General features: G+C 45.6%; 1 protein-coding gene and 1 long non-coding RNA gene across 2 annotated transcripts in view; one reads left to right on the top strand and one right to left on the bottom strand.

Moving 5' to 3' along the window:
• The window catches only part of LOC139045504 (uncharacterized), a 36,252-nt gene that overhangs the window by 5,490 nt on the left and 4,581 nt on the right, over positions 1-26,181 (bottom strand). Inside the window, exons 2-3 of the long non-coding RNA XR_011503932.1 lie at positions 20,783-20,914; positions 6,753-6,879 (exon numbers count right to left, since the gene is read on the bottom strand). This is a non-coding gene — a long non-coding RNA (uncharacterized lncRNA). The remainder of the gene's footprint in view (positions 1-6,752; positions 6,880-20,782; positions 20,915-26,181) is intronic.
• Positions 10,089-15,247, top strand: LOC139045581 (uncharacterized protein C2orf78-like). The gene is made up of 3 exons (XM_070512767.1): positions 10,089-10,137; positions 11,558-12,367; positions 13,236-15,247. Exons 1-3 carry the CDS (start codon positions 10,089-10,091, stop codon positions 15,134-15,136), a joined length of 2,760 nt encoding a protein of 919 aa, XP_070368868.1. The 3' UTR covers positions 15,137-15,247.

The raw sequence follows: 26,181 nt of genomic DNA, 5'->3' as shown, positions 1-26,181 counted from the left end.
GATCTGACAGAGCTACGATGCTGAGTCTTCCACCGAACATTGTGAAAGGTTTGAAGACTGTATTAATTACAACAAGGCGTACCATCTCTCCTGTCAGTTTCTTCCAGACTTGGAGCTGGAGGATCATTACCATCTCCAGCTATCGGAACAACAGCCAACCTGAGGTAACTCATTTAGTCACAAACCGCTTAGGGAGCCTTCCTTGATTAACCCTGTCTGTTGTCATTTCCCCCTCCTTTCCATTCCTAGGCATTTCTGCTGTGGCATTTCTGTGACACATCATTTGCCACTTGACAGTCCACTGTGCCTGACACTCGACTGCCAAGTACTGAGGCAGCTTTGCCTTGGGTGACTTCCCTCAAACACCCAGGACACCTTGTCCCATTCCGCTGCCACGCAGGGGTCATTCATCTCCCTACCTCTACTGCGTGAACAGGGACTGCACTGGGAGTGGCCCTGCAGCTTCGCAACCCCCTTGATGGTGCCTTAAACAGTCCCAACACTGAAGAGTGCACACAGAACTAGAAGAGGCTTCCTATAACCACGTCACACAGGAAAGATGTTGGCTGTGCGGAAGAAAGGAGACTGAAGAGTCTTCCTGCTTCTCTCTGCTGATGTCCTTGAAGAAAAGGGGCTGAGCAGGGACCCGGGGGAACCTCAGGATCCCCTTGCAGAGACCGTGGAGCAGGGACCGAGGAGTGAGGACAATCGCGGAGAGGAGGAGGAATATAGGAGGAAATTCACAGGCACCGCCAATGCGGGTGGGGGTGGGCCGTCAGTTCACTCATTCAACAAAGACTGGAAAGTAGTTATGATGTGTCCAGGACCACGTTTGGTGTTGCCAGATGTGAATCAGAACTATTTGCTTATCTTTAAGAACTCACTAATGTTTAAGTCCAGAGATGCAGAAGAATTGACAGAGTAGGTGAAAACCCACTCCTGACCTACGAGACACAAATTAAATAAATTCCCAGTAGTCAAAGTGGGCTCTCCCTGACACTAATCCCCGCTGTGCCGGGCAGGGTGATGAGACATGGAATCTCTTCTCACCTTTTTCATGTCAGTCAAATGCCTTCCCCACCTATTCCTTTCTTCCTTCAAACAAAAACACAGTTTTTCAGAGTTTCCATGCTGAAATCCTGACCTTGCTGATCCGGGGCATTTTTGTGGTTGTGAGGATGGGATGGGAGGGGTTTTACTGGCATTTAGTGGCTGACGGGCATGGGTATAACGCATCTTGCCAAATTCAGAACACTCCCACAAGTGGGTCTCACACCTGGATGACTTTTCAAAGTCTTATTCAACATCCATAGAGGTGAAAAACTGTTCACAAGTATCTAAGCCTTAGAACCTAACTCCATTTCACACATAAACACAAAGGGTTTCTTTGCAGTTTTCACGGACATTGAATGTCCAGCATAGAAACCATCTTATCATCCTAGTGAAGACCGTACTTTGTTTTCTTTGGAAATCTACTTAGCGCAGCTCACAATCATTGAAACTCCTGCCACTAAGGCAACATACCCACCCAGATCAGTGAGCATGGGCAGCTTTGGCATTCGTGGTGCAAGCAACTGACAATTCCTTTATTTTTAGTGAAGCCATGCCCAAACATTGACATATGGAAATGTAAACACATATTACTCTATTCTAAATTACTTTATTTTATTTCTCCTTTATTTTATAGTTAGAGCATTACACTGATTTTTTCCCTTAAACTTAAGTGTGGAAGCACGTTGGGTATATATATGAATTTCACTTCAGGAGAGTAAAGGGGATATTACAAAATATTACTATAAAAAGGGGAAATGGAGTCAGATAGGGTGGGAATCAGAGTTCTGCACGGTGAATTCAGATTTCTGAAAGAATACTGAATTAACTTTTCTTATCTTTTTGATAGGAACTTTGAGAACAAGGACACAAGTCCTAGCTATCCGCTGTCCAACTGGGAGACAGTCTTTCCACCTATTAATACACTTTCTGTGAGCCAAATGTGACATTAGACTGTCTCCCTGCGCACAACGGGGCTCCTTGAAAACGGAATTCACAGCCCACTCAGCAGGTCCCCTCTGCTCTCTGCTTGGCATCTTGCTGCTCCCCTTCTTCAGCCCCACCTAGTAACCACCTGTTCTCCCCTTCTTCCTGTTCCCCATCTTGAAAAGATGCAAGGCAGCCAAACAGAGCAAAGGTCTCCACAAACAAGGCCTAAGACCACAGACGGCCAGCCCTTCTCTAGCCCTGATAAGCCAGCCCAGTCCTGAATGCTAAGGTTCATCGATACTCACATGCTGACGGAAATCGTTTAGATTCAGTTCTTTCACTTCACGGTTTATTTTTAGTTCTCATACAACTGAAGTCATCAAATTCATTACGTGCGGACCTTCAAATTCATATTTTAAAAGAAAATCAGATGGGAAAGGGGCTGTGAACTTCACTTAGTGCTAGGAGTTACAGTGAAAAGTAATCTTTCAGCTGACCTCTGCAGGATGAGGGAGAACTCACCGAGGTCAACCCAGTGAATCTGAAGCACAGACAGTGAGGGCAAAAGGGGCACAAGACCCGGCCGAAGAAGCAGAGAGGATTCTAGACCAGGCAGACTCTTCAAGGCCAGGGTCAAGAGTTCGTTTTCACTCTGAAAACAACGTTTTTGAGTGATGTTTCTGAGCAATGTTCCAACTTGCATATTAAAAAGATTTCCTGCGTGAAGAATGCATTGGAAGGAAACGACAGTGGATACACGCACACTAGTCAGGACCTACATGCAAAAGAACAGGCACATTCCGTATGAGGATGCTGAGGGAAGTCGGGGGACAGGTTCCAAGATATTCAGGAGGTCAAATGAAAGGGACTTCATGAGGTATGAGCTGGACGAAAGGAAGGTCTCAAGGAATAAAAACGAGCTCACTGCACACAAGAGCAAAGTCTCACAATTAATCGTTTGAACGTGTAGAGGAAGAGCTCTCAGATGAGACCCGGTAGGCAGCTACTGCTGCCCTTCGTGATTCCCGGCAACGACACAATCCAACATTTTCCGCAGACAGTTCAGCGGTTGCGGAGGCCTTCTTCACTCAAACCTGGTTCTCATCACTCACATTTTCCGTGCCCAAACAACACAGTTTGAGGAACTGAGCGGGACTCAGTTTCGATATTTAAGTACCGTCCCCAGCACTGACAGACCATCCTAGAAAGCAGTCCCTCTGCACTTGACCCGAGCAATGGCCAGAGCCTCGCTTTTAAAAGCACGGGGAGAAATCAGAACATCTCATACCGTCCGTTTCAGCCACTGTACGCGGAGCAGCCAGACGGTCAATGCCTCCGAGAAAGGGGCGGAGGGGCCAAGCGCGCGGCCTCAACAGTGACAGGCAGAGACCCCAGTGGACGAGACCCAGACCCAGGAGCCGAGAGGCGGCAGGGCTACGCCCAGGGGCCAAAGCGTCTTACCTTTCGGGAACGTGGTTTCTGCCCTTCCTCTTGGCTGAAGAAGGTCCGCAAAAGAGGGGTCCGTGGACCTGGCCGCGGCGGGCATGAAGCCATTGGCTCATGTGGGCCCCAAGATGCCCCCCTGCCGCCGAGACTGACAGACTCCCCAGTCCGGCGCCCTCGGTGTCAGAACAAGACCCCCAACCACAAGAACCTGCGTGGCAAACCAGGCAGCGCCCAAATCCCTACCACAGCGCATGCGACACCGCCTGGCCTGATGACGTCACCAGGCCGGCTGCCAGAGAAGCCCGATCAGGGAACAGCACTCTGGCGGCTACGGCGCCCTCCTTCGCCGGAGGCCGGTAGTACAGCTCATGCAGATGAGCGCACGCTTGTCACCGCCTTGAGATTTCAAACACTGCAGGCCATGCAATGAAAACTGAAGTCAACTCCCCCAGTTCCTTGTGTGCTTCTCCAGATGTTTTCCAAGTGCTTACGTTCACTCGCATATTTTATATAAAGATTTCTTTGTACCTATATGCATATCCTCTATTTCATGTAAAAGCAGCGTACTCCACATGTTCCACAATCGACCTCTGACCCTCAACTTTCCAGTCCATTTATTCATACATCCATTCTATTCCTTTTAATGCTTGCATACTATTCCATTCAGTACAATTACCAAAATTTATGAGTCCAATATTGATGGACTTTTAGTTGTTTTCAGTACTTTTGTCCTCTGCTACAGAGAGACTGCAGTGTGAACATCCTCACGCGTGAGTACAGCTACTTTTAAATTCCTAGAAGTAGAATTGCTGGAAAGGATATGCAAACTTAAAATTTTTAAAGTACTCTCTAATTCCCCTCCAAAAACACTGTAACAACCTACTCTCCCACTTAGAGTGAAACTTTCATTGGATTCCTACCCTGTGCCAGGTATCATGTTACAGGGTGATGCTATGTATATTTTCAAAAATACCGATAAATAACTGAGAGGGATAAGAGTGGAGCTGAAGACTAAGATTTCCACACAGCATCAGGCACAGGGAGCTGTCCCTGTTAGGAAAACTCTGAATTTGGCTACAAGTGGAACGGCAAAGGACAGCACGTCCTACAGTAGGTCTGAAGGCAGAAGGGGCAATAAATTTCAGATTAACCTGTAGATAATTGCAATAGTGAATGCTTTTTACTGCCTATTTTCTAGTTTCTGAAAATATCTTACAAACACTGTTAATAATCTTCACAACCATTGGAGAGCTAGGTAAACAACAGGTCAGAGAGGTGAGAGTTCTGGAATAAAGGAATAAATGAATGGGTAAAACGATCACTAGCTCTAACATTTCTGGGATAGTCACAGTCTAACCAAGTTGAAATCCACAAGCATCTACAACTCAGGAATATTCTACATATTTCCTAGTAGGTGAACATTAGTAAGTTGCTATTTGCAAAAAGAACGACATCAGTTAGCACAGCAGAGTTTGCAAACTTACAACTTGGCACCTTCAACTTTGAAGTTACATCAAAAAATATTCCTGGGGCCAGCCCCGTGGCCGAGTGGCTAAGTTCGCGAACTCCGCTTGGCGGCCCAGGGTTTTGCTGGTTTGGATGCTGGGCGCGGACGTGGCACTGCTCATCAGGCCACGTTGAAGCAGCATCCCACGTGCCACAACTAGAAGGACCCACAACTAAAATATACAACTATGTACTGGCGGGATTCGGGGAGAAAAAGCAGGAAAAAAAAAAAAAAAGGAGATTGGCAACAGTTGTTAGCTCAGGTGCTAATCTTAATATACATATTCCTTTGGAGTTTATGGAAAAAAATACACCATTGGTGAGCAGTGGCCTAAAAGTACACAGGGTACAGAAAGCTATAGACATGACCACACAAAATGTAACATGAATTGATCAGAACCTAGAAAGGCTATATTGGTCTTGCACTTCCCATTTGCTAAATGACACAAGCTGGGGTGGGACTACGCTCAGATGACGCAAGAAAATCTAGACCTAAGCATAACAAGGTTTCCAGAAAGTATGGGAAGCAGTAAAGTGTAGGTCTTTGGAGGTACGAATCCAACATGAAGTAAAAGAACGCCTCCATGGGTATGCAGGACACTGGAATGGAAAATATAGGAGCAAGGCATATTTGGAGCACCGAACAGATAAGTAGTTGACACTAACAAAATCTGCCAGTACCCGGCAGGGCCCCGGGGAACATGGAGGAGTTTGAGGGATGCCAGTCCTTAATTGAATCAAAAAGGGACAACGGGGAGAGTAAGGAAGAGCCTCAGGGCTAGACGGACAGGGTGTGTTACACCAAGACAAGTCTCAGTTATCCCCGTGGCAACAAAATGCAGGAGACGGGTCTATGGGACGAGACAGTACCCTAACTATAAAAAAAACGCTTCCTGTGAGTGCAGGGCTTGGTGGTAAGTTCCAGAACATTGGACTCAACCTTCTGACGTTCCTCAAGTTTCATTTAAGATTCTTTTAGAGGTAACATGATGCTGAGGCTGCAAGCTAAGGTTAAATGCCTGGAATGACGGAAAGAAAGCGGTTATAGAGACTGGGAACCAGGAAAGGCCCAAGTAAGGGTTTGCCTGAACAGACTGGAAGCGGAAAGTGAATATTTTCATGTGTAAACATTTTACTGCTATGAGAATTTGTCTTACCACAGCTCCCACAAACTTATACTACCCACCCTAACCTGCGTTAGCTCCGGATTCCCTTCATTTCCACATGACATAGAGAAGAGAGAGACCAGTCTCACTTGTGGATATGTTGTTAGCCTCACGTTACATCCTCATATCATGGAAGTAGGCTATCCGGGGTATGAAGCTGAGGGGCAAAACCCTTCAAAGATTTCACGAGCCCCAGCCATAGCTCTACACTGCAATACCCTTCACAATTTCTCCTCGGGTAAGCACCCCCCGCCATCACTCAAAACATTAACATTTCATAACAGGAAAAATATTCCTATAAATGAAATGTGTGTCTTTGGAGGTCCCATCTAGCAGGTATCTACTTGTGGGATCCTGGCATCTTGGATCACACACCTCCTACTCATTTGAACTATGAAAGTCTCCACATAGGTCCACCCAGGCATCCGCAAAGCTTACCGCCAAGGAAAATGACTAGATCCACAGATTTCCTCCCCAAATCAGCTGACTCCACATACAAATCAGCAGCAACTCAGCCCTCGCCCACTGTCTCCCAGTCACCAGAGTGGTTAGAGAGAAGAGCACTAAGCAGGGGCACAAAAGCAGAGGCTCCCAGGCCAGCCGGGTGCACTGCACACATCTGCTCCTTAGGCGTGAGGGCACCGTGCAACTCACCACAATGCTTCTCACAGCCCCCTCGTAAGTTTCTCCACAGAACCCTTCAGGTCAAGTTAGTTCGTGAGGCTTCCCAATGAACAATCAGCAGGAGAACACCATGTGATCTGTCTTCCCACGTTGGATCCTTAAAAACACAACCAGGAGAAACATGGAGAAAGACCCAGAGCATTTGAAAACAACCCATATTCTACACAATTACCAATGAATAACATAAATCATGTAATATCACATAAAACAAAGTGAGAGAAAGTGATTTAAGATTATTCTCTTTAGTGGACAGAAACTGCGGCTGTTGCAGGACTACCCAGCAAATTGAAAAGCTATATACTGAATTTTCTGTTCTCTTAATACAAAATGAGGGCAAAATGTGTCCACCTGTTTCTCAAGGCCAAAAAATCCACAGACAGCTGTTTTCCTGTCCCTTTCACCTTGCCTCTTCCCTATTCTCCACGAATGTCCTCCTCTTTCTCTCACTATTCTCCTCTGCATGTTGCTCGGCCTTGCACACAACCATGGCCGACAGAGAACCCTAGAGGCCCAATGTTCTACAGCGGCTGTTTCCAAGAGGGAGGAGGCTACAGCAACTGCCACACTGGATACACTCAGAGGAGAAGGAAAGGGGAGGACCCCGAATGCCTCTCATGTATAAAAGCGCGGGATGGCAGGAGGCCTGTGTGGCCCAAGGAGCCAGAGGTAGCAAATTATGGGCAAAAGAATTGCAACCCAAGGCTGGAAGACAAGAGCTCTGCCCTCAGCTGTGTCCCTGGCTCTCTGGCATCTGCTTCTAATGGGCAGGCGCCATTTTCAGAAGCATCAGGCACTGGAAAGAAGACCTCTGCTGCTGGGATTGAAAGGAAGTAACATCCAGGAGGGGGAGATGCGAGCAAGGGCGAGGTTGGTCCCAGAAACAAGGCCTATAATGCAGACAAAAGAAAAGGGGAGCAGCAGAGAGATGCAAGTCCAACCCGGCCCAGCCCAGTCCAAGGAAGGTAGGATTCAAGGAGAAGAAAGTCAAAGAGAAGACCGTTTAACCACATCATTCCCCACAAGGGGCACTCAACAAACCTCACCCTACTCTTTCACCAAGTTACAGAAGGAGCTGCCAATCCTTTCCTTTGCTCCTTAAAACCTGCAGTAAGTTCACCGTTAGATCACCTGGTAGGATTTCAGAACAACGGTAATAGGTCAACCTAGATGTCCTTTTCCTTCCTCTCTAAGGACATTAACTAACTGTACATGTAATTACTAATGTACAATATATATTATAAAGTATAATTCATAGAATACAAAGAACTATGAGTTAATTACATTAATGAACATCTATAAGGAACGTTGAGAGGATTCCCTGACATAAGAGCCTGGGGAAGAGAGACTAGCACATGTGGCTCCTAGGATGTCACCTCCCCAGAGCTCAGCCATGCAGGTGCTGCTGTAGCTCTCCCCCGACTCCCTCCACCCAATCCCATCTTCTTGTGGGGAATCTGGCCGCCCTATTGGCTGTCTCGTACCTTTGAACTGCCTGCTCTGTGACATCATTCTCCCCCTAGACCTACTGCCACCTGCTAGAATCTTGGGGTTTCCATGGAGTTGTCTGTAAATAAATTTGGATCATCGCAAGCGACCAGTGTGACCAGCGACCTTCATACTGGACACACCGCTCTTTGACGGCAGCCACTCAGACTTCATCTGGTATCGTCTCCTCATCTCTTGGATCTGCGGTTGATGCTTCCTCTTCTTTTCTCGCCATGTCAGGCAAGGAAACTAACTTTTTAAGTGTTCCGTTATGTATTTTTGCCCCTAAATTTGGTAGTAGATTCTAACGTAGCAGAGAATAATGGGAGGAAAGTATTGAAGTAAACCTGGGGACCTAATTTAAGTTTTGACTTTGACATTTATGAGCTGTAGGACTTTGGACAAGTCGTTGACTCTCTCACAAACTCTGTTCTCTCTCATCTCTCACATCAGGATATTACAACTGTGGTTCCTTCTGCTCCTTTTCTTTTCTAATATTGAATCTTAAAGGGCACCCAGGTAGAAATGAAATCAGAGACTTCTTGAGGGTGTTTCCACAGAAACAGAGAGAAATCTAGGTGATGCAGGAAGTTAGCAGTATATCCCCAAAGGTTTCATCTGTAATGGTCTCCCTCCACTGAAATTTCAACTGTAGTATTTTAAATTTAGTGCTGTTCAAAAGGCAATATGCCCATGTTTGGAGTTATCTACCTAAATGAGGTGAAAAAAAAAAAAAGTAGGAAGAGACAATGGAGAGTACTGGGCTATAGGGGGACTAGTCTTCAAAGGTCAGGAAGTTGAGGATTGTTTTCATCAGCACAGGCCAACAGGAACCTAGAGGGAGGATAAAATAGAAGAATGAGGAGGAGAGCGAGGAGGAGCTCTCCAGGAAAAAGAGGTGGTTTGGCATGAAATGCTGAAGGAACCAAAGATTTTCAATTGCAGCAGGAAGAGCACAGAGTGAAATGTGCTCAGAGCAGGGCGAAGCACAGTTGACTTCAGCAAACGCTCACATTCATAGCCGAGGAAGGCCAGTGAGGCAGAACAGGGCATCGCCAGGCAAAGCAGCTTCTCAGACTCAGACTCGCTTGTTTGCTTTTTTCTCTTGCCTCTCTGAACACGGACGGCACCTGAGAGTTTGAATATAAACATTTCAGAGATCTTTTAGAAATGACACTTCCTATAATCCAGAAATTGATAAAGTGCTTATCCAGACGGCTGGAGGCAACAGAATTTCTAGTGTTTTATTTCATTCTCATTTTTTTTTTTAAGATTTTATTTTTTTCCTTTTTCTCCCCAAAGCCCCCCAGTACCTAGTTGTATATTCTTCATTGTGGGTCCTTCTAGTTGTGGCATGTGGGATGCTGCCTGAGCGTGGTTTCATGAGCAGTGTGATGTCCGCGCCCAGGATTCCAACCAACGAAACACTGGGCCGCCTGCAGCGGAGCGCGCGAACTTAACCACTCGGCCACGGGGCCAGCCCATTCATTCTCATTTTTTTTACTATGTAGATGTTTTGCCCATTAAAAATAAAATATAAGTTTCTAACAAATAATATCCTCTAACTTGAATCAGAAGGATTAATTCCTGTGTGTGATACGTAGGTTCCAAGTCAAGGCTGCTTTTCATCTTTATAAACATTTTCTTCCTGACATAGAGCGCGCACTGAGAAACGGCCACCATCTCTTTCTAGATGTAAGCTGCCCGAGAAGAAAAAGCAAAACTCAAGTGCCCCATCTCTGACTCCACATTTATCTCAGACAATTTCGTGGCATCCTTGGGGTTTTCCTACATTAAATTTTTAAAAATTGGATTCTAGCGATGACGGTGTTTTTAGTCTTTGGGGATGACCCCTTCCTGGATCTTGAAGGTGATAATAATTGAGGTTTTAGGATAAATAGAAAAACCTTCCTGATACCTTTTAAGTACTCTCTTCTGCATCTATGTGGTTATACTAATTGAAGTATGGATTTCTAGTAGGCTTAACTAGCTGTTCCTTGCGGCTCATGGTCAGAGAAATAAGAACGAGCACAACAACGGAATTCCTTTACACTTAGGATGTTGCTCTCTGCTTTGTACCAGTTTTCACTGAAATATCTGTCTGCTTATATTGTGGCCAGCTATACATTCACATTGATAGCATTTTGATGCCTTTTAGGCCACTTTTACTGATCGACTCTGTCTGCACGTACTGGCTAGGAATTCATTCAAAATCACCTTCTTCTCGGGCTGGTTTTGGTAAATAGTATTCACTACAATGGAGCCGGCAATATTCACTTTCATGACAAAGCGTATATGATACAGAACTACATTTATCAGTAAACTGATTCTGCTTTGTTGCTTGCTGCATACCGCAGTTTTTATGAATATCTATATGGTTCTTTTTACTTCCTTGATAAATGTTTTCCATGATTTTTCACAGAACTTATCATGTCTTCCTCCAGATAACAGATATGTCATATATGAATTCATGTATGAATTACTATTATTGTTGTTGCTGTTGTTATTGTAACTACAGATGAGTAACCTGAAGCTCAGGGAGATTAAATTACTGTTTTCTTTCAAAAAGCACTTCTTGGGATGCACACCCTCAGGCAATCCTGTGGAGGTAGGATCAGAAACCAGGCTTGAAGAGGGTAAGAGTAACCCTTTACACCTACCACCCGGACTGACTACTGGGTGAACTCTAGGGAACAGCACGTGAACTGCACGAGCAAACAGACCCTGAAGAAGACAGTGGTAACAGCTGCACTGTTTTCTAAGGGACCAAGAAAACACCTTATTAGGAGGTCTCCTTCTCCCGGGTTCTGGTAGTGGAACAGTCAGAGCAGAGTCCTGGCAAGAAGTCAGGAGACTTAGGCTCTGTGACCTGGTGATGATGCTGCCATAATGGGAGAATCGGACCACTCCAGCTGACCTCTCTGAGCCTCAGTTTCCTCACTCGTACCAGGAGAATGTCAGAACAGAGCATCTCTGAGGACGTTCTACTTCTAAAATGCTTCTATTCTAGCAAAGAGTAGATGAGTCAGGACTAGGGGAGGCTCAAGGGAAGGATGGACAGCGAGAAGGGGCTTCCAGCCTAGACAACAAGGTGTGGACCACACCACTTGGGGTTTCTGCACATCTCTGCCGCAGCTGGGAGCACAGGCAGTTACACAGAAAGGAACAAACTCCTCCCGCCCTTACAACCACCATAAAGGCATGGGTGTTCGCTATCTCAGTGAGCACTGGGATGAGAGGCTTCCTCATGCAGCAACCTTGAGATGATGCTGCTCCTCAGACATTGTCAGAGTTGATCAATCTCACTGAGTTTTTCTTCACCCTCTTGTTCCCTACAGAAAATTTCCAAAATCCATCCTTACTTGGAACTCCAAACTCCCTGCAGCTCTCTCTTCCTGTGGTGAGCGACGCAGCTTCCCTAGCAGGAAGTGTCTGCAATTTCTCCAGAGTCTCTGCTCCAGCCGTCAGTTCAGGATGGCTACTGCCATCAGCCACGGGCACCTCTTCCCAGCCACTCATGGGCAGCGCCTACCTTTACCAACATTCTAGCACAACCATGCTGTCTGGAGTGACTGGCCAGAGCCAGAGCTCCACCTCAGCTGCTTCCTATCCGGGTCTCTTTGAGTGGGGTGTCCCAGGAAGCACTGCACAGGAGTCCTCTTCACTCGGAGACTGCACTCTGACTGTCACTGGCCACGACACAACGGTTTCTTCCATGTCTATGGCAGCACACTATGACAGAACTTCAGGTGCCAATAACCCGGTCCCACTGTATCCATCACTTTCCACCAGCCTTGTTCAGGGAACACCATCTCAGGTTCCAAATCAGGGACACAGCCTGTCACTTCCCTACCAGGAAGGAAGCCAGGTGTACTACTATGGTCACGGCACACTGGGGCCTCTGCTGTCTGGAGAACTTGGCCCCTGCCTGCAGTCCTACGGCTCTGTGTCCTACACAGGAGCTGGGGCCTCTGCTCCTCAACCAGAAATGGTGTTGGTACTAAAGGAGATTCAGCCCACACATGTCCTTCCACCAGCCTCCACCTCTGGGGTCTACTACGCTGCGTCTGCTCCAGCCATCCCACAAACCAGATCTCAAGGTGAGTACAAACAGCAAGAAGGCAGAGAAAGGAGGTCTGCATCCAAAATCAGGGTCAAATCTGCAGCCGGGAAGCGGCGAGGCCACAGACAGGTAGAACTGAAGTCCTGAGACATGAGTGAACACTACCCTCGCTCAGTGCTCCCCATTTCAGACTCGACATAAGAACACCTCATACAGGGGGGCAGGGGGGACACTGTAATGCTCATCCATGCTACATGGCTGAGAACCCCAAGAGCACACCAAGGGACCCCATACCTCTCACCACCCCAGCTGCTAAGTGCCCTACTCCACCACATACAAATGGACTCCCTCTGCCGATTTACGGGTTAGTCTCCTGGGAAGGCCTGTCAGAACTATCACTATGATAGAGACACGCAAACTTTCCCTCGCTTTGTTCACTCATACCAGGAATAAGCCCTTCTGTCCCGAGACGCTGTCAAAATTCAGCAGGCTAGGAATCTGTCCTTGCTCATATATTCCATCGGAAAGAGCTCCGCTCCCTCTCCTCGTCCACAGTGTGACGTGTTCTCATTCTCTCGGGAAAATGGACAGCATCAAAAAGACTCTATAGGAGAATGTTAGGACTTGTGAAATGTCTCATAGTATAAAACTCTCTTTTACTTTTTACTGCTCCTATGACAACCCTATGAAATAGAAAGAAAGCCAAGGGACAACGACATCCAATGATCACCAGTAAGAACCAGAACACTCGCCTCTTAGCTCCTAGCACAGGGCGCTGTCCATGATCCTTAAGAGCCAGGAGAAACACCTTGCCCATCGGGGGAAGGGACGTGGTTGCTGCACTGGTGTCTAGGGGGGAACATCTCACCCACCGAGGACTCACTTCATCCTTGCTTCCTTTGTAGTGGTGGAAACCTCCCTGGGGAGAGAGACTTTCCTGGGACTGCAACCTCCAAGCCAGACATTTTGTCTACAGCAAACTCCAGAATTCCCCAAATCCTGCAGTAGCAGAAATACCCAGATGCTGCAGAGTAACCCACCACATGAGCCTGCAGACATTTCACTGACAGCTTCACTCCAGACTTCGAACAGTAACCTCCTGGCACTGTCTCCAGCTCCAAAGAATTGGGATGAGTTTAACACCAACCTTTCAAAGCCTCTGGATCCCGACCAGATCCCAATAGAAAACCAAGATCCTCTACCACACCCTTTAGAAATTCCTGATATTCTCCAGCTCCTGGCCTGCATCGATCCCCTCGGGCCAGAGGACCACCCTGCTTCCGAAAACGCTGATCTGGGAAAGAGTAGCCTGAGTCTTGAGGGCCAAGGGACACTGGAAAACGGGACCGAGGCTAGCGGTGGCTTTGCAGACATCGCTACACTGATGGAGGATGGTCACCTTCCCCAACTATTCGACCCCTTGAAAGACCTTGATCAACCCCAAGGCCCCGAGCTGATCCAAGCCAAAGAGACAGGAGCCATCGAGTCCATCCAGCTGCAGGAAAAGTCAAGTAGCAGAAAGGATGCCTCCGATAACACCAGGAAGAACAAACATCAGGCCTCTGAGCCTCTCGATGGTGCTCCCAAGGCCAAAATCCAGCCAAAGGACCCAGAGTGCCTGTCAGGGGGAGAAGGGCTGATTTGCAATGCTGCAGCCAGTGACAGGGCTCCTGAGAACGAGGCCGAGCACTCCAACAGCAAACCTCAGAAAGCCGCACCCAGCAGGATCAGTACAACTAAGAGCCATGGGCAGGAAAGGACCAAGAAGACCAGAGGAAACAACCCCAAGAAAGCCGGAGAGAGTCGGCAGTCAGGGACTGAAGTCAGGGTGGAAGAGAAGCCAATGATGCCCAGGATGAAGCGGAGGAAGAATCAACCCGAGCTGAGCCAAGAAACCTTTAAGCGGCCTCGAACCAGCCTCGGCCAGCACATGCTGGAGTCGGTGCAGGTGTTTCATGCTCTGGGGAGGAAGAGTGAGAAGAACACCGGGCCCTCTTCCTCCCGGGCCCTGGGAACCTCCAGCAACCCCAAACACCCCCAGCCCTGCCCAGCTATCAAACCGTGGCTGGATAAACCACTGGAGGGTCAGTGTCCTGAGGAAACTCAAGTCAAAGCCCAGAAAGCAGAGAGCAGTGCTGAAATGGAGTGTCCACCTCCATCCCGGGACGAGCTGCCACCTCCTGGGAAGGTCAGGTTGGTACCTTTGCCTTTTCTGTCCGTGGACAAGCCTCCAGCTCGACCTGTTCCTCGGAGGCCACAGGCTCTGGCCTCACATCGGCCTGCTGTGGCAGACCCTGCCCGGCCTGCTTCCACCAACTCAGCTCAACCAACTGCAGTCAATTCCACCCACCCAGCTCCTGCATCTTTGACAGGTCCTGCCAGACCAGCTCGGCCAATTACCACCAACCCCGCTCGACCGGGTTGGACCAACCCCACCCGGCCTAGCGGCCCTCAGTGTCCTGCTTCAAGGCCTGCACCTTACAGAACAGCATCTTGCACTTCTCTCCAGCAGGAGCCCGTTCCCACTGCTGTGCCCATGCTCCAGGCCCCGCCCAAGCCTCCCGCCCAGTATCTACTGGAGGATTTCAGCAAGCAACCAATTCCATGGAGGAAACCCATCATTCCAGGGCCAGTGATGTCAGAGCCCATCACACAGGAACAGAGGCCAGAGCGGGAGGCCATGAAGAGGCAGGCTCAACAGGAGCGTGAGAAGGCTGCCAAGTACACCTCTTGGGGGAAAGTGCAGTTTTTCATTGAGAGGGAAAAAGAAATGGAAATTTCTCGATACTATGGCTACGCGATATAAGGCTGCTAGGGCTCTTGGTGCCCCTTTGGGGACCAGTTGCTTTTCTAGAGATAGATAGATAGATAGATAGATTTCTCTTATTCATTTTGATATATTTAAAAACTTAGTAAGACAGTAAATAAAGTACTAGAATGAATAGATGAGTAATAAAGAAGCCTTCTGTGTTTGGAAATGCTGTTAACTGTGTTTTTTCTGTGATGGGGGTGGGAGGGAACCCAATTCTTCAGGAGAAAAAAAAAGTGAAGTTGGACAGGAGAATGAGGGAAAAGGGAGACGAACTGATGAAAGAGGCCATAATTGGGTGCAGGGCTGGGGAGGCCAAAAGGGGAGAGATTTGAGGGGTTTATAAAAAGAAGCAGGAGTCGTGAATGACAGAAGTCAGAAGCAGGGCCTGAGGGGAGCGTTAAAAGAGTAAAATTGGAATAGAGTTGAAGACGGCAGCCGATGAGTCTAGGTTGACCAGGAGAAATGTAAAAAGTCTCTCGGGAGGCTGGTCTTATGGCTCACGACCACCACATCGGTGTTTTGGAAAACAAGAGATTCAGGACACCTTCCAAAAGGCTTGGGTCACTTCATCCATGAATGACTACGGCTGGGGACGGTCAGTATAAATCAAAGGGGAATCTACGGGATGAATGGCCAGGGCTGAGTTACCTTGGGGGCAGCTGATAACAGGAGCCTCCCCATGGGAGCTGCTGCAGCAGGACAGGGCAGGCAGAGAAATTTCCTCAACTTCTGTGCACCAGGCCCACGAGCCCACTACTTCAGTTAACCTTTGCAACAACACGCAAGGGCAGGGTCACTGAGCCGCTTTACTACTGACGTTCCGCAGTGGGCTGCAGTCACACTGCCTGCGGAGGAGCAAGGCCTCAACTTGAGACCTGCATGCCAGCAGTGCTCAGCATTTGCTAACGCCTGTTGGCGACCAAGCTGGCTTTCAGAGCACAGCATCCAGACGTTACTGGTGGATGAGACCAAACTTCTGGAGCGGGGCCTAAACTTTTTTTTAGATGTACTTCATTCTATTTCCCCTCTGTACAGACTATGTCGTTTTCCCACCCAAGGTCCAATTGCCATACATCGTCCTACACATCTGCCCCTTACCCCTTTCCTCCTCCTCCCCCGCTTTCCCCTCTGGTATCTATGTGTTTGTTTATCTTCCACATATGAGTGAAGTATTAGGTATATGTCTTTCTCCATCTGACCCATTTCACTTAGCGTAACACCCTCAGGGTTCACTCATGTTGCTGCAAATGGCAAGATTTCATGCTTTTTATAACTGAGTAGGATTCCATTGTATATATACCACATCTTCTTTATCCATTCACCTCTCAGTGGGCCCTTAGGAGGTTGTTTCCAAGTCTTGGCTATTGTGAATAATGATGCAACGAACATACGGGCGCATCTATCTTTGCCAATTAGTGTTTCCACGTTCTTTCGATAAACACCCAAAAGTGGAATAGCTGGGTCATATGGTAGTCTTATTTTTAATTTTTTCAGGAATCTGCATTCTCTGTTCCATAGTGGCTGTACCAATTTACATTCTGACCAGCACTATATGAGGGTTCCCTTTGCTCCACACCCTTCCAACACTTGCCATTTCTTGTTTTTCTAATAATAGCCATTCTGACGGGCGGGAGGTGGTAGCTCATTTTGGTTTTGAATGCCCTTTCCTAAAAATTAGTCATGTTTCATACCTTTTCATGAGCCTGCTGCCCACTTGTATATTTTCCTCAGAAAAGCGTCTGTTCATAAGTATTGACTTGAGAGACCTGCCAGGTCCTCCTGAATCCACCTGGCCTGTCGCCACCTTTTCTCAACATCACTATCCTCCAAACCACATGAGAAAAACCTGCCGGAAGCGTCTGTCACACTGCGGGAGAGTGGTGGGTGTGCCTGTGCACTGGGTCGCGGCTCCACCTGCACAGGACTGGTGTGCCCAAGGGTCCAGAGTCACTCCCTGGGAAGTCTTGTGGGGCACCTGGAGGGGCTGAGCAGGGGAAGCGTGGGGGACAGGAGGCATACAAGGGAATGCAGTGGTTGGAGGGGAGTGATGTGAACAGTAAATAATTACCGTGAGAAAATTGGTAACTTACATTTCTAAAATTATTTTTATTGAGATATAATTCACATACCAGAAAACTCACCTTTTGAAACTCTAAATTCAGTGGCATTTAGTACATTCACAAGCTCAGGCAACCACCAGCATTATCAAACCCAACACATTTTCATCACCCCTAAAAGAAACCCTCTTAACCATTAGAGGCTGCTCCTCACTCCCTCCTCTCTCCAGACCCGGCAACCACTCATCTGCTTTCTATCTTTACGGACTTGCCTTTTCTGGACATTTCACACATCTGAAATATACCACAATACGTGACCTTTGTGTCTGGCTTCTTTCACTTAGCAGAAGGTTTTTCAACGTCCATCCACGTTGTAGTGTGTGTCAGTCTTTCATTCCTTTGTATGACTGCATAACGGAGCCACCACACTTGTTTATGCTTTCCTCAGTTCATGGACATTTGTGTTGTTTCTGCTGGTCATTTACATTTAATGAGAGCTTATATTGTGTCATGAAGCACCACGAAGTCACTCACCCCATTTCGCCCATAAGGAGACAGGCTTGGAGAGTGTCAAGAATTGGCCCAAGGTGAAGAGTCAGCAACTAGGGGAGCTGGGGTTTCAACTCAGGCAGGCAGACCTCAGAGGTAATAGATTCACAGGAGAGAACGTGAGAAAGGTACAAAAGGGGATTCAATGGAAATTCACCCTTCTCCCCAAGTTCCCCGGCCACCCATTTCCCTCCTCCCTTAGACACATTTACTTTTGCCACGCTGCGGATCCTTCCAGAGAGGTGATTTACACTCCAACGTGGAAGTATCACAGTTTACTCACTAATGTGTCCACTGATTTGAAATATCATTTTTATGCCACACTAAATTCTTACATGTGTTGGCATTACTATTTTCAGAGTTGGCCTGACTTTTTTGCTTATCTCTAATATTTGGCATTTCTCTAGAATTCATTTGCTCTTCTTATAGAATTTTTAAAATTTCCTCCTTCTCTTATTTCTCTTAAGACATTATCCATTGTGTTCATTCACTCTTGTATTATTTGTAATGTCATCTTCAGATAGGACAAACTACCTGGTTTCTTCAAAAAGTAAAGTTATTGAGAAAAAAAGAAACAAAGACAAAGAAAGTGGAGAGAGACATGGAAGGAGAACCCATAGATTAAATCAGACATCCGAGACCTAACAATCAAACGCCAAGTGTGGCCCTAACTTAGACCTAACTCAAACTCTTCAAAACAATTTCTATGACATTTAGGAGACAACTGCGAATTTGAGTGCTGACTGGATATTTAACAATAAACCAGGATATTAAGGAACAAAACTCTGACATTTTAAATGTATATATCAAAGATGAACAAGTGAAAGTATATGATATTGGGGATCTGCTTAAAAAACTATGGAATAGGGCGAAACAGGGAGGGGTAGAGAGGAGACACGACAGCCATCAGCTGATAAATATTCAAGCTGAAGGAGTTCATGGCTGGTCCACGAACACCACACCATTATGTCTGCTCCTGTAAATGCTTAAAATTTGTGTTAATTGTTAAAACAGGATGACACTGTAGAAGACTTTTTGGCGCTTTCTCAAAGGTTAAACGTAGAACTTCCACACGATCCAACATCTCTACTCCCACCTATACATCCAAAAGAATTCAAAGCAGGGATTTGAACCAATGTTTGTACACAATGCTCACAGCAGCATGACGCATAAGGGCCAAAAGGTAGAAACAACCCAAGTGTCCATCAACAGACGAATGGATACACAAAATGTGGTATGTACACACAATGGAATGCTATTCAGCCCTAAGAAGGAATAACATTTTGTTACATGCTGCAACATGGATGAACCTAGAAAACATTATGTTCAGTGAAAGAAGCCAGATACCGAAGGAAAAATATGTCGGATTCCGCTAACATGAGGCACCTAGAATAGGCAAATTCACGGAGACGTGAAGTAGAATAGAGGTCACCAGGGTCTGGGGGAGGGGAAATGGGGCTGTTAGTTTTTCAAGGTGACAGAGCTTTTGTTGAGGATGATGAAAACCGTTTGTTTACAGGCAGTGGTGACAGCTGCACAACATCATGAGTGCACTTAATGCCACTGAATTGTACACTTATGAATGGTTAAAATGATAAATATTGCTTACGTACATTTTACTACAGTAAAAAAAAACAAAAAACAAAAACAAGGAATACCTGAGTTCAAGTTTCAATTCTTCCTTTTCTGGGCCTCAGTTTCACCATCTGTGAAGTGAGTCACTGTCACCGTCTATGCTCCGGGCTCAGTGCAGAGGAAGCACTCAGGAGGGGACGTTAGTACCACTCCCACTTCATCAGCAAAGGCCTGCTGTGCGGATTCACTGCCTTAACGTGTGTGCACGCACTTTTTAAATGGCAGCTGCTGTACAGGCCTACCTCACTGTACTGTGCTTCGCTCTACCGTGCTTCACAGACGCTGCATTTCTTACAAGACTCCCATCAGCAACCCGATTACAACTTGCTGAAGGCTCAGATGATGGTTCATATTTTCAAGCAATAAGGTATTATTTACTTAAGCTATGTATGATGTCCCTTTAGATATAATACTATTGCAAACTTAACAGACTATGGTATCGTGTAAACATAACTTCTACATGCACTGGGAAACCAAATCATTAGTCTGACTCGCTTTATTGCGATATTCACTTTATTCAGTGACCTGGAACAGAACCTGTGATATCTGTGAGGTAGGCCTGTACAAATGTTAACAGACATTAGGTGTTATTGTTTCCCAAGGCTGTGGAACTGCCTAGAAGAAGGATAATTCTTTCCCACTGATAATGCCACACAGGCCAACAGAACATATGTGTTTCTCTATTATATCCAAAGATATTAGGAAACGAAAGCATAAAACTTAGAGAACTGTCTTCTATCAAGATACTTACACGTGCTCTCACAACTGCCCAAAATAAGTACCAAAGATACCATGGATACTCCATTCTTTTCTTTAGGCTACTACTGTTCTTACTAGAAGTTCACTTTACTTTGAAAATATAGAACAGGGGGGCCGTCCCCGTGGCGTAGTGGTTAAGCTTAGTGGGCTCTGCTTCGGTGGCCTCAGTTCACGAATTCAGATCTAAGGCACGGACCCACACCACTCGTCAGCCATGCTGTAGCACTGACCCACATACAAAACAGACGAAGACTGGCAGAGATGTTAGCTCGGGGCTCATCTTCCTCAAGCAAAAGAAGAGGAAGCGCGGCAACGTATGTTATCTCAGGGAGAAATCTTTCCTCAGCAAATATATATGTATGTATTTTTTATAATATATACTTTATAAATATACATAGAACATGGAAGTTCATAGAATTTCTTAAGCACATACAGAGGTTATTGCCAAATATTATATTTCAATTCACATCTTTACTCTCTTTTTCAGGTAGCAATTAGAAAAGTGTAATTAAGGAAAGCACTTGGTTCCCTTTTTGAAATACTACCCATGAGAGAAGGCCAGGATTACAACTACTGAATTACTATGCTTATTATACCATAAGAATGAAGACGGTTCCTTTCAATTAAGGGTTCCATTTACCTCTGGTTTGTATTAGTGGGGAGTGTGTGTTACATCAATAATCAGTCCAAGTTCTTCACTCTGCTCTCAGATTTTGCTGGAAACATCCAAGGGGTAACAACATTCTTCTACAACAAGATTCTTTTCCAAACTCTGTCAGAGAGAATGAAATAAGAAACAGCAAATGTGTGCTTCAAATCCTTTCTTATACTGTCATTCATTCAAGCCCTATGATGCTAACACACAGTGTGATTCAGAGGAAAGTTTCCACCCTTCTGGAAGTTACAAGCTAGATTACAATCTTTTCCCCCAGAGATTAGAGGGAAGAAAATAAGCTCACTTCTAGAGATTTACTTCTGTATTTGTGTCACGGGGGTACCTAACCAGACTGTAAACTCCCAGAAGGCAGGGACCACATCAGTGTTGTCCACCACTGCACCTCCAGCTCCAAGCGGAGTGCCTATGAGTAGGCACTTATAAATACTCCTAGAATATCTAAATAAATGAAGGATGGCTCTTATTGCTAAATATTCTTTTACGTATTTATCTTATTTATGTACTCTGTTCCACTGATCTGTGGTTACTCAAGGGCCAGCAACACATCTTTTAAAAAACTGACAGAGGTGGTCGGCCTGGTGGCGTAGTCCTTAAGTTCACCAGCTCTACTTCGGTGGCCCGGGGTTTGCAGTTTGGGATCCAGGGTGTGGACCCAGCACCGCTCATCAAGCCGCACTGTGGCAGCATCCCACACAAAAGAGAGGAAGACTGGCAGAGACGTTAGCTCAGGGCCAGTCTTCCTCATAAAAAAAATTAAAAGTAAAAAACTAATAGACTCATTTGTAGAGCAGTTTTAGCTTCATAGTAAAACGGAGCAGAAAGTAAAGAGTTCTCACTTTAACCATCTCTCCTTCACCCTACACAGCCTTTCCCACCATCACCATTCCATACCAGTGTGCTCCATTTGTTGTAATCAATGAAGCAACATTGACACATCATTATCAAAGTCCATAGCTCACATCACGGGTCACTTTGTGTTGTATAATCTATGGGCTTTGGCCAATGTACAATGACATGTATTTACCCCTAGAGTATCAGACAGATTAGCTTCACCACCCGAAAAATCCCCTGTGCTCCAGCAACACTTCTAGTATGGCTTAACATTTGGTAGGGCTAGGCAACCCTTTTCTACCTTCTTCCTTTTCAGAATTTTCCTGGCTATGTAAGTTTCTTTTGCTATACGAGCTTTAGAATCAGATGATATGAGATGATGTTAAATTTACAAATTACCTTAGGAAGATCTGACAGATCTACGATGCTGAGTCTTCCACCGAACATTGTGAAAGGTTTGAAGACTGTATTAATTACAACAAGGCGTACAATCTCTCCTGTCAGTTTCTTCCAGACTTGGAGCTGGAGGATCATTACCATCTCCAGCTATCTGAACAACAGCCAACCTGAGGTAACTCATTTAGTCACAAACCGCTTAGGAAGCCTTCCTTGATTAACCCTGTCTGTTGTCATTTCCCCCTCCTTTCCATTCCTAGGCATTTCTGCTGTGGCATTTCTGTGACACATCATTTGCCACTTGACAGTCCACTGTGCCTGACACTCGACTGCCAAGTACTGAGGCAGCTTTGCCTTGGGTGACTTCCCTCAAACACCCAGGACACCTTGTCCCATTCCGCTGCCACGCAGGGGTCATTCATCTCCCTACCTCTACTGCGTGAACAGGGACTGCACTGGGAGTGGCCCTGCAGCTTCGCAACCCCCTTGATGGTGCCTTAAACAGTCCCAACACTGAAGAGAACACCTTGTGCACACAGAACTAGAAGAGGCTTCCTATAACCACGTCACACAGGAAAGATGTTGGCTGTGTGGAGGAAAGGAGACTGAAGAGTCTTCCTGCTTCTCCCTGCTGATGTCCTTGCAGAAAAGGGGCTGAGCAGGGACCCGGGGGAACCTCAGGATCCCCTTGCAGAGACCGTGGAGCAGGGACCGAGGAGTGAGGACAATCACGGAGAGGAGGAGGAAAATAGGAGGAAATTCACAGGCACCGCCAATGCGGGTGGGGGTGGGCCGTCAGTTCACTCATTCTTCAACGACTGGGAAGTAGCTACGATGTGTCAAACACTAAACTTGGTGTTGCTGGATGTGAATCAGAACCATTTGTTTATCTATGAAATCACTAACGTTTAAGTTCAGAGATGCAGAAGAATTGACAGAGTAGGTGAAGAAGAAAGAAACCCTGACCTATGAGACACAAATTAAATAAATTCCCAATACAGTCAAAGTGGGCTCTTCCTGACACTAATCCACACTGTGCCGGGCAGGGTAACGAGACATGGAATCTCTTCTCACCTTTTTTAAGTCGGTCAAATGCTTTCCCCACATATTCCCTTTTTTAGTTAAAAGAGAAACACAATTTTTCAGTTTCCATACTGAAATCCTGACCTTGCTGATCCAGGGCATTTTTTTGGTTGTGATGAAGGGAGTGAGGGCGTCTTACTGGCGTTTAGTGGGTGAGGGTCACGGATACCAGACATCTTGCCAAATTCAAAACAGCCCCACAAATGGGTCTCACACCTGGATGACTTTTGAACGTCCTAGTCAACATCCATAGAGGTGTAAAAACTGTTCAAAAGTATCTAAGCCTTAGAACTTGACTCCATTTCACACGTAAACACAAAGGGTTTCTTCGCAGTTTTCACGGACATTGAATGTCCGGGACAGCAGTCACCTTGTCATCCTAGTGAAGACTGTACTTTGTTTCCTTTGGAAATCTACTAAGCACAGCTCACAACCATTGAAACTCCTGCCACTAGGCAACATACCCACCCAGATCAGTGAGCATGGGCAGCTTTGGCATTCATGGCACAAGTAACTGACGATTTCTTTATTTTCAGTAAAGTCATGCCCAAGCATTGACATATGGAAATGTAAATACTTCTTACTCTATTCTAAATTACTTTATTTTACTTATCCTTTATATTATAGTCAGAGCACGGCATTGACTTTTTTTCTTAAACTTAAATATGGAAGCAGGTTGTATATATCTAAGAATTTCACTTCAGGAGAGTAAAGAGGATATTACAAAGTATCTGCTATAAAAAGGGGAAACGGAGTGAGACAGGGTTGAGGATACAGCTCTACACAGTGAATGCAGATTTCTGAAAGAATGCTAAATCAACCTTTGCTTATCTTTTCAAAAGAACTTTGAAAGCAATGAAATGAGTCCCCAGCATCTGGTGTCCAAATGGGAGACACACTTTCCACCTAGTAACACACTTTTTGCGAGCCAAATTTGACATTGGCCTGTCTCCCTGTGTAGAATGAGGCTCCCTGAGAATGGAATTCACAGCCCACACAGTGGGTCCCCTCTGCTCTCTGCTTGGCATCTTGCTGCTCCCCTTCTTCAACCCCACCTAGTAACCACCTGTACTCCCCTTTTTCCTTCTTTCCCATCTTAAAAACAGATACAAGGCAACAAAACAGAGCAAACGTCTCCACAAACAAGGTCTAAGACACAGATGGCCAGCCCTTCTGTATCCCTGATAACCCAGCCCAGTCCCGAATGCTAAGGTTCATCAATACTCCCATGCTGACTGAAATTGTTTTATTATTATTATTATTTTATTGCGGAGACATTGGTTTGTAGCATTAGACAAGTTACTGGTATACATCATTATATATTTTGCTTTCTGTGTAGATTACATCATGAATCGAGCCACCCAAAGGCTAATTACGATCTATCACCACACATGTATGCCTAATTACCCACTCTCCCTCCCCTTTCCCCCTCTGGTAACCACCAATCCAATCTCTGTTTCTCTGTGTTTGTTTTTCATTGTTTTATCTTCTACTTATGAATGAGATCATACGGGTTTTGAGACTTTCTCCCTCTGACTTATTTCACTTAGCATAATACCCTCAAGGTCCACTCACGTTGTCATAAATGGCCGGATTTCATCATTTCTTATGACTGAGTAGTACTCTATTGTGTATACATACCAATCTTCATTTATCCATTCATCCCTTGATGGGCACCTAGGTTGCTTCCAAGTCTTGGCTACTGTGACTAATGCTCTGATGAACATAGGGGTGCATGTATCTCTATGCATTTGTGTTTCACGTTCTTTGGATAAATACTCAGAAGTAGAATAGCTGAATCATATGGTAGATCTATTCTTAAGATTTTGAGGAATCTCCATACTGTTTTCCCCAGTGGCTGCAGCAGTTTGCACTCCCACCAGCAGTGTAGGAGGGTTCCCTTCTCTCCACATCCTCTCCAACACTTATTGTTTCCTGTCTTGTTCATTATAGCCATTCTGACCGGAGTGAGGTGACACCTCATCGGAGTTTTGATTTGCAATTCCCTGATAGTTAATGATGTTGAGCATCTTCCCATGTGCCTGTTGGCCATCTGTATATCTTCTTTGGAGAAATGTCTATTCAGATCTTTCGCCCATTTTTCAATTGGGTTGTTAGTTTTTCTGTTGTTGAGACGTACGAGTTCTTTGTATATTTTGGATATTAACTCCTTATCAGATATATGATTTGCAAATATGTTCTCCCAATTGTTAGGTTCCCTTTTCGTTTTGCTGATGGTTTCCTTTGCTGTGCAGAAGGCTTTTAGTTTGATGTGGTCCCATTTGTTTATTTTTTCTATTGTTTCCCTTGCCCAGTCAGACAAGGTACTTGAAAATATCCTGCTAAGACCGATGTCACAGGGTGTACTGCCTAGGTTTTCTTCTAGAAGTTTAATGGTTCCAGGGCTTACATTCAAGTCAATCTATTTTGAGTTAATGTTTGTGCATGGTGTAAGATAATGGTCTACTTTCACTCTTTCGCATGTGGCCGTTCAGTTCTCCCGACACCACTTATTGAAGAGACTTTCTTTTCTCTTTTCTATGTTCTTGGCTCCCTTGTCAAAAATTAGCTGTCCATAGATGTGTGGGTTTCTTTCTGGGCTCTCGATTCTGTTCCATTGACCTGTGTGTCTGTTTTTGTGCCAGTACCATGCTGTTTTGGTTACTATAGTTTTTTAGTATATTTTGAAATCAGGGAGTGGGCCACCTCCAGCTTTGTTCTTTTTTCTCAGGATTCCTTTGGCTATTCGGGGTCTTTTGTTGTTCCATATAAATATTAGGATTCTTTGTTCTATTTCTGTGAAAAATGTCGCTGGAACTTTGATAGGGATTGCATGGAAAATGTAGACTGCCTTAGGAAGTATGGACATTTTAACTATGTTAATTCTTCAAGTCCAAGAGCATGGAATATCTTTCCATTTCTTTGTGTCTTCTTCAATTTCTTTCAGCAAGGTTTTATAGTTTTCAGTGTACAGATCTTTCACTTTGGTTAAGCTTATTCCTAGATACTTTACTCTGTTTGTTGCAGTTGTAGATGGGATGGTATTCTTAATT

The sequence above is a fragment of the Equus asinus genome, chromosome 6 (genome assembly GCF_041296235.1).
Source record: "Equus asinus isolate D_3611 breed Donkey chromosome 6, EquAss-T2T_v2, whole genome shotgun sequence".
NCBI classification, from domain to species: Eukaryota; Metazoa; Chordata; class Mammalia; order Perissodactyla; family Equidae; genus Equus; species Equus asinus.
The sequence above is the reverse complement of the archived record's forward strand: the minus strand, read 5'-3'. Positions and strand labels throughout refer to the sequence as shown.

Excerpts from the sequence above, each read along its gene's own strand:
- LOC139045581 (XM_070512767.1), top strand. The coding sequence starts at position 10,089 with ATGACGGTGTTTTTAGTCTTTGGGGATGACCCCTTCCTGGATCTTGAA. Across the intron at positions 10,138-11,557 it reads CCCCTTCCTGGATCTTGAAG|AGTTGATCAATCTCACTGAG; the intron begins GTGATAATAATT and ends AGACATTGTCAG. Across the intron at positions 12,368-13,235 it reads CCCACAAACCAGATCTCAAG|TGGTGGAAACCTCCCTGGGG; the intron begins GTGAGTACAAAC and ends CTTCCTTTGTAG.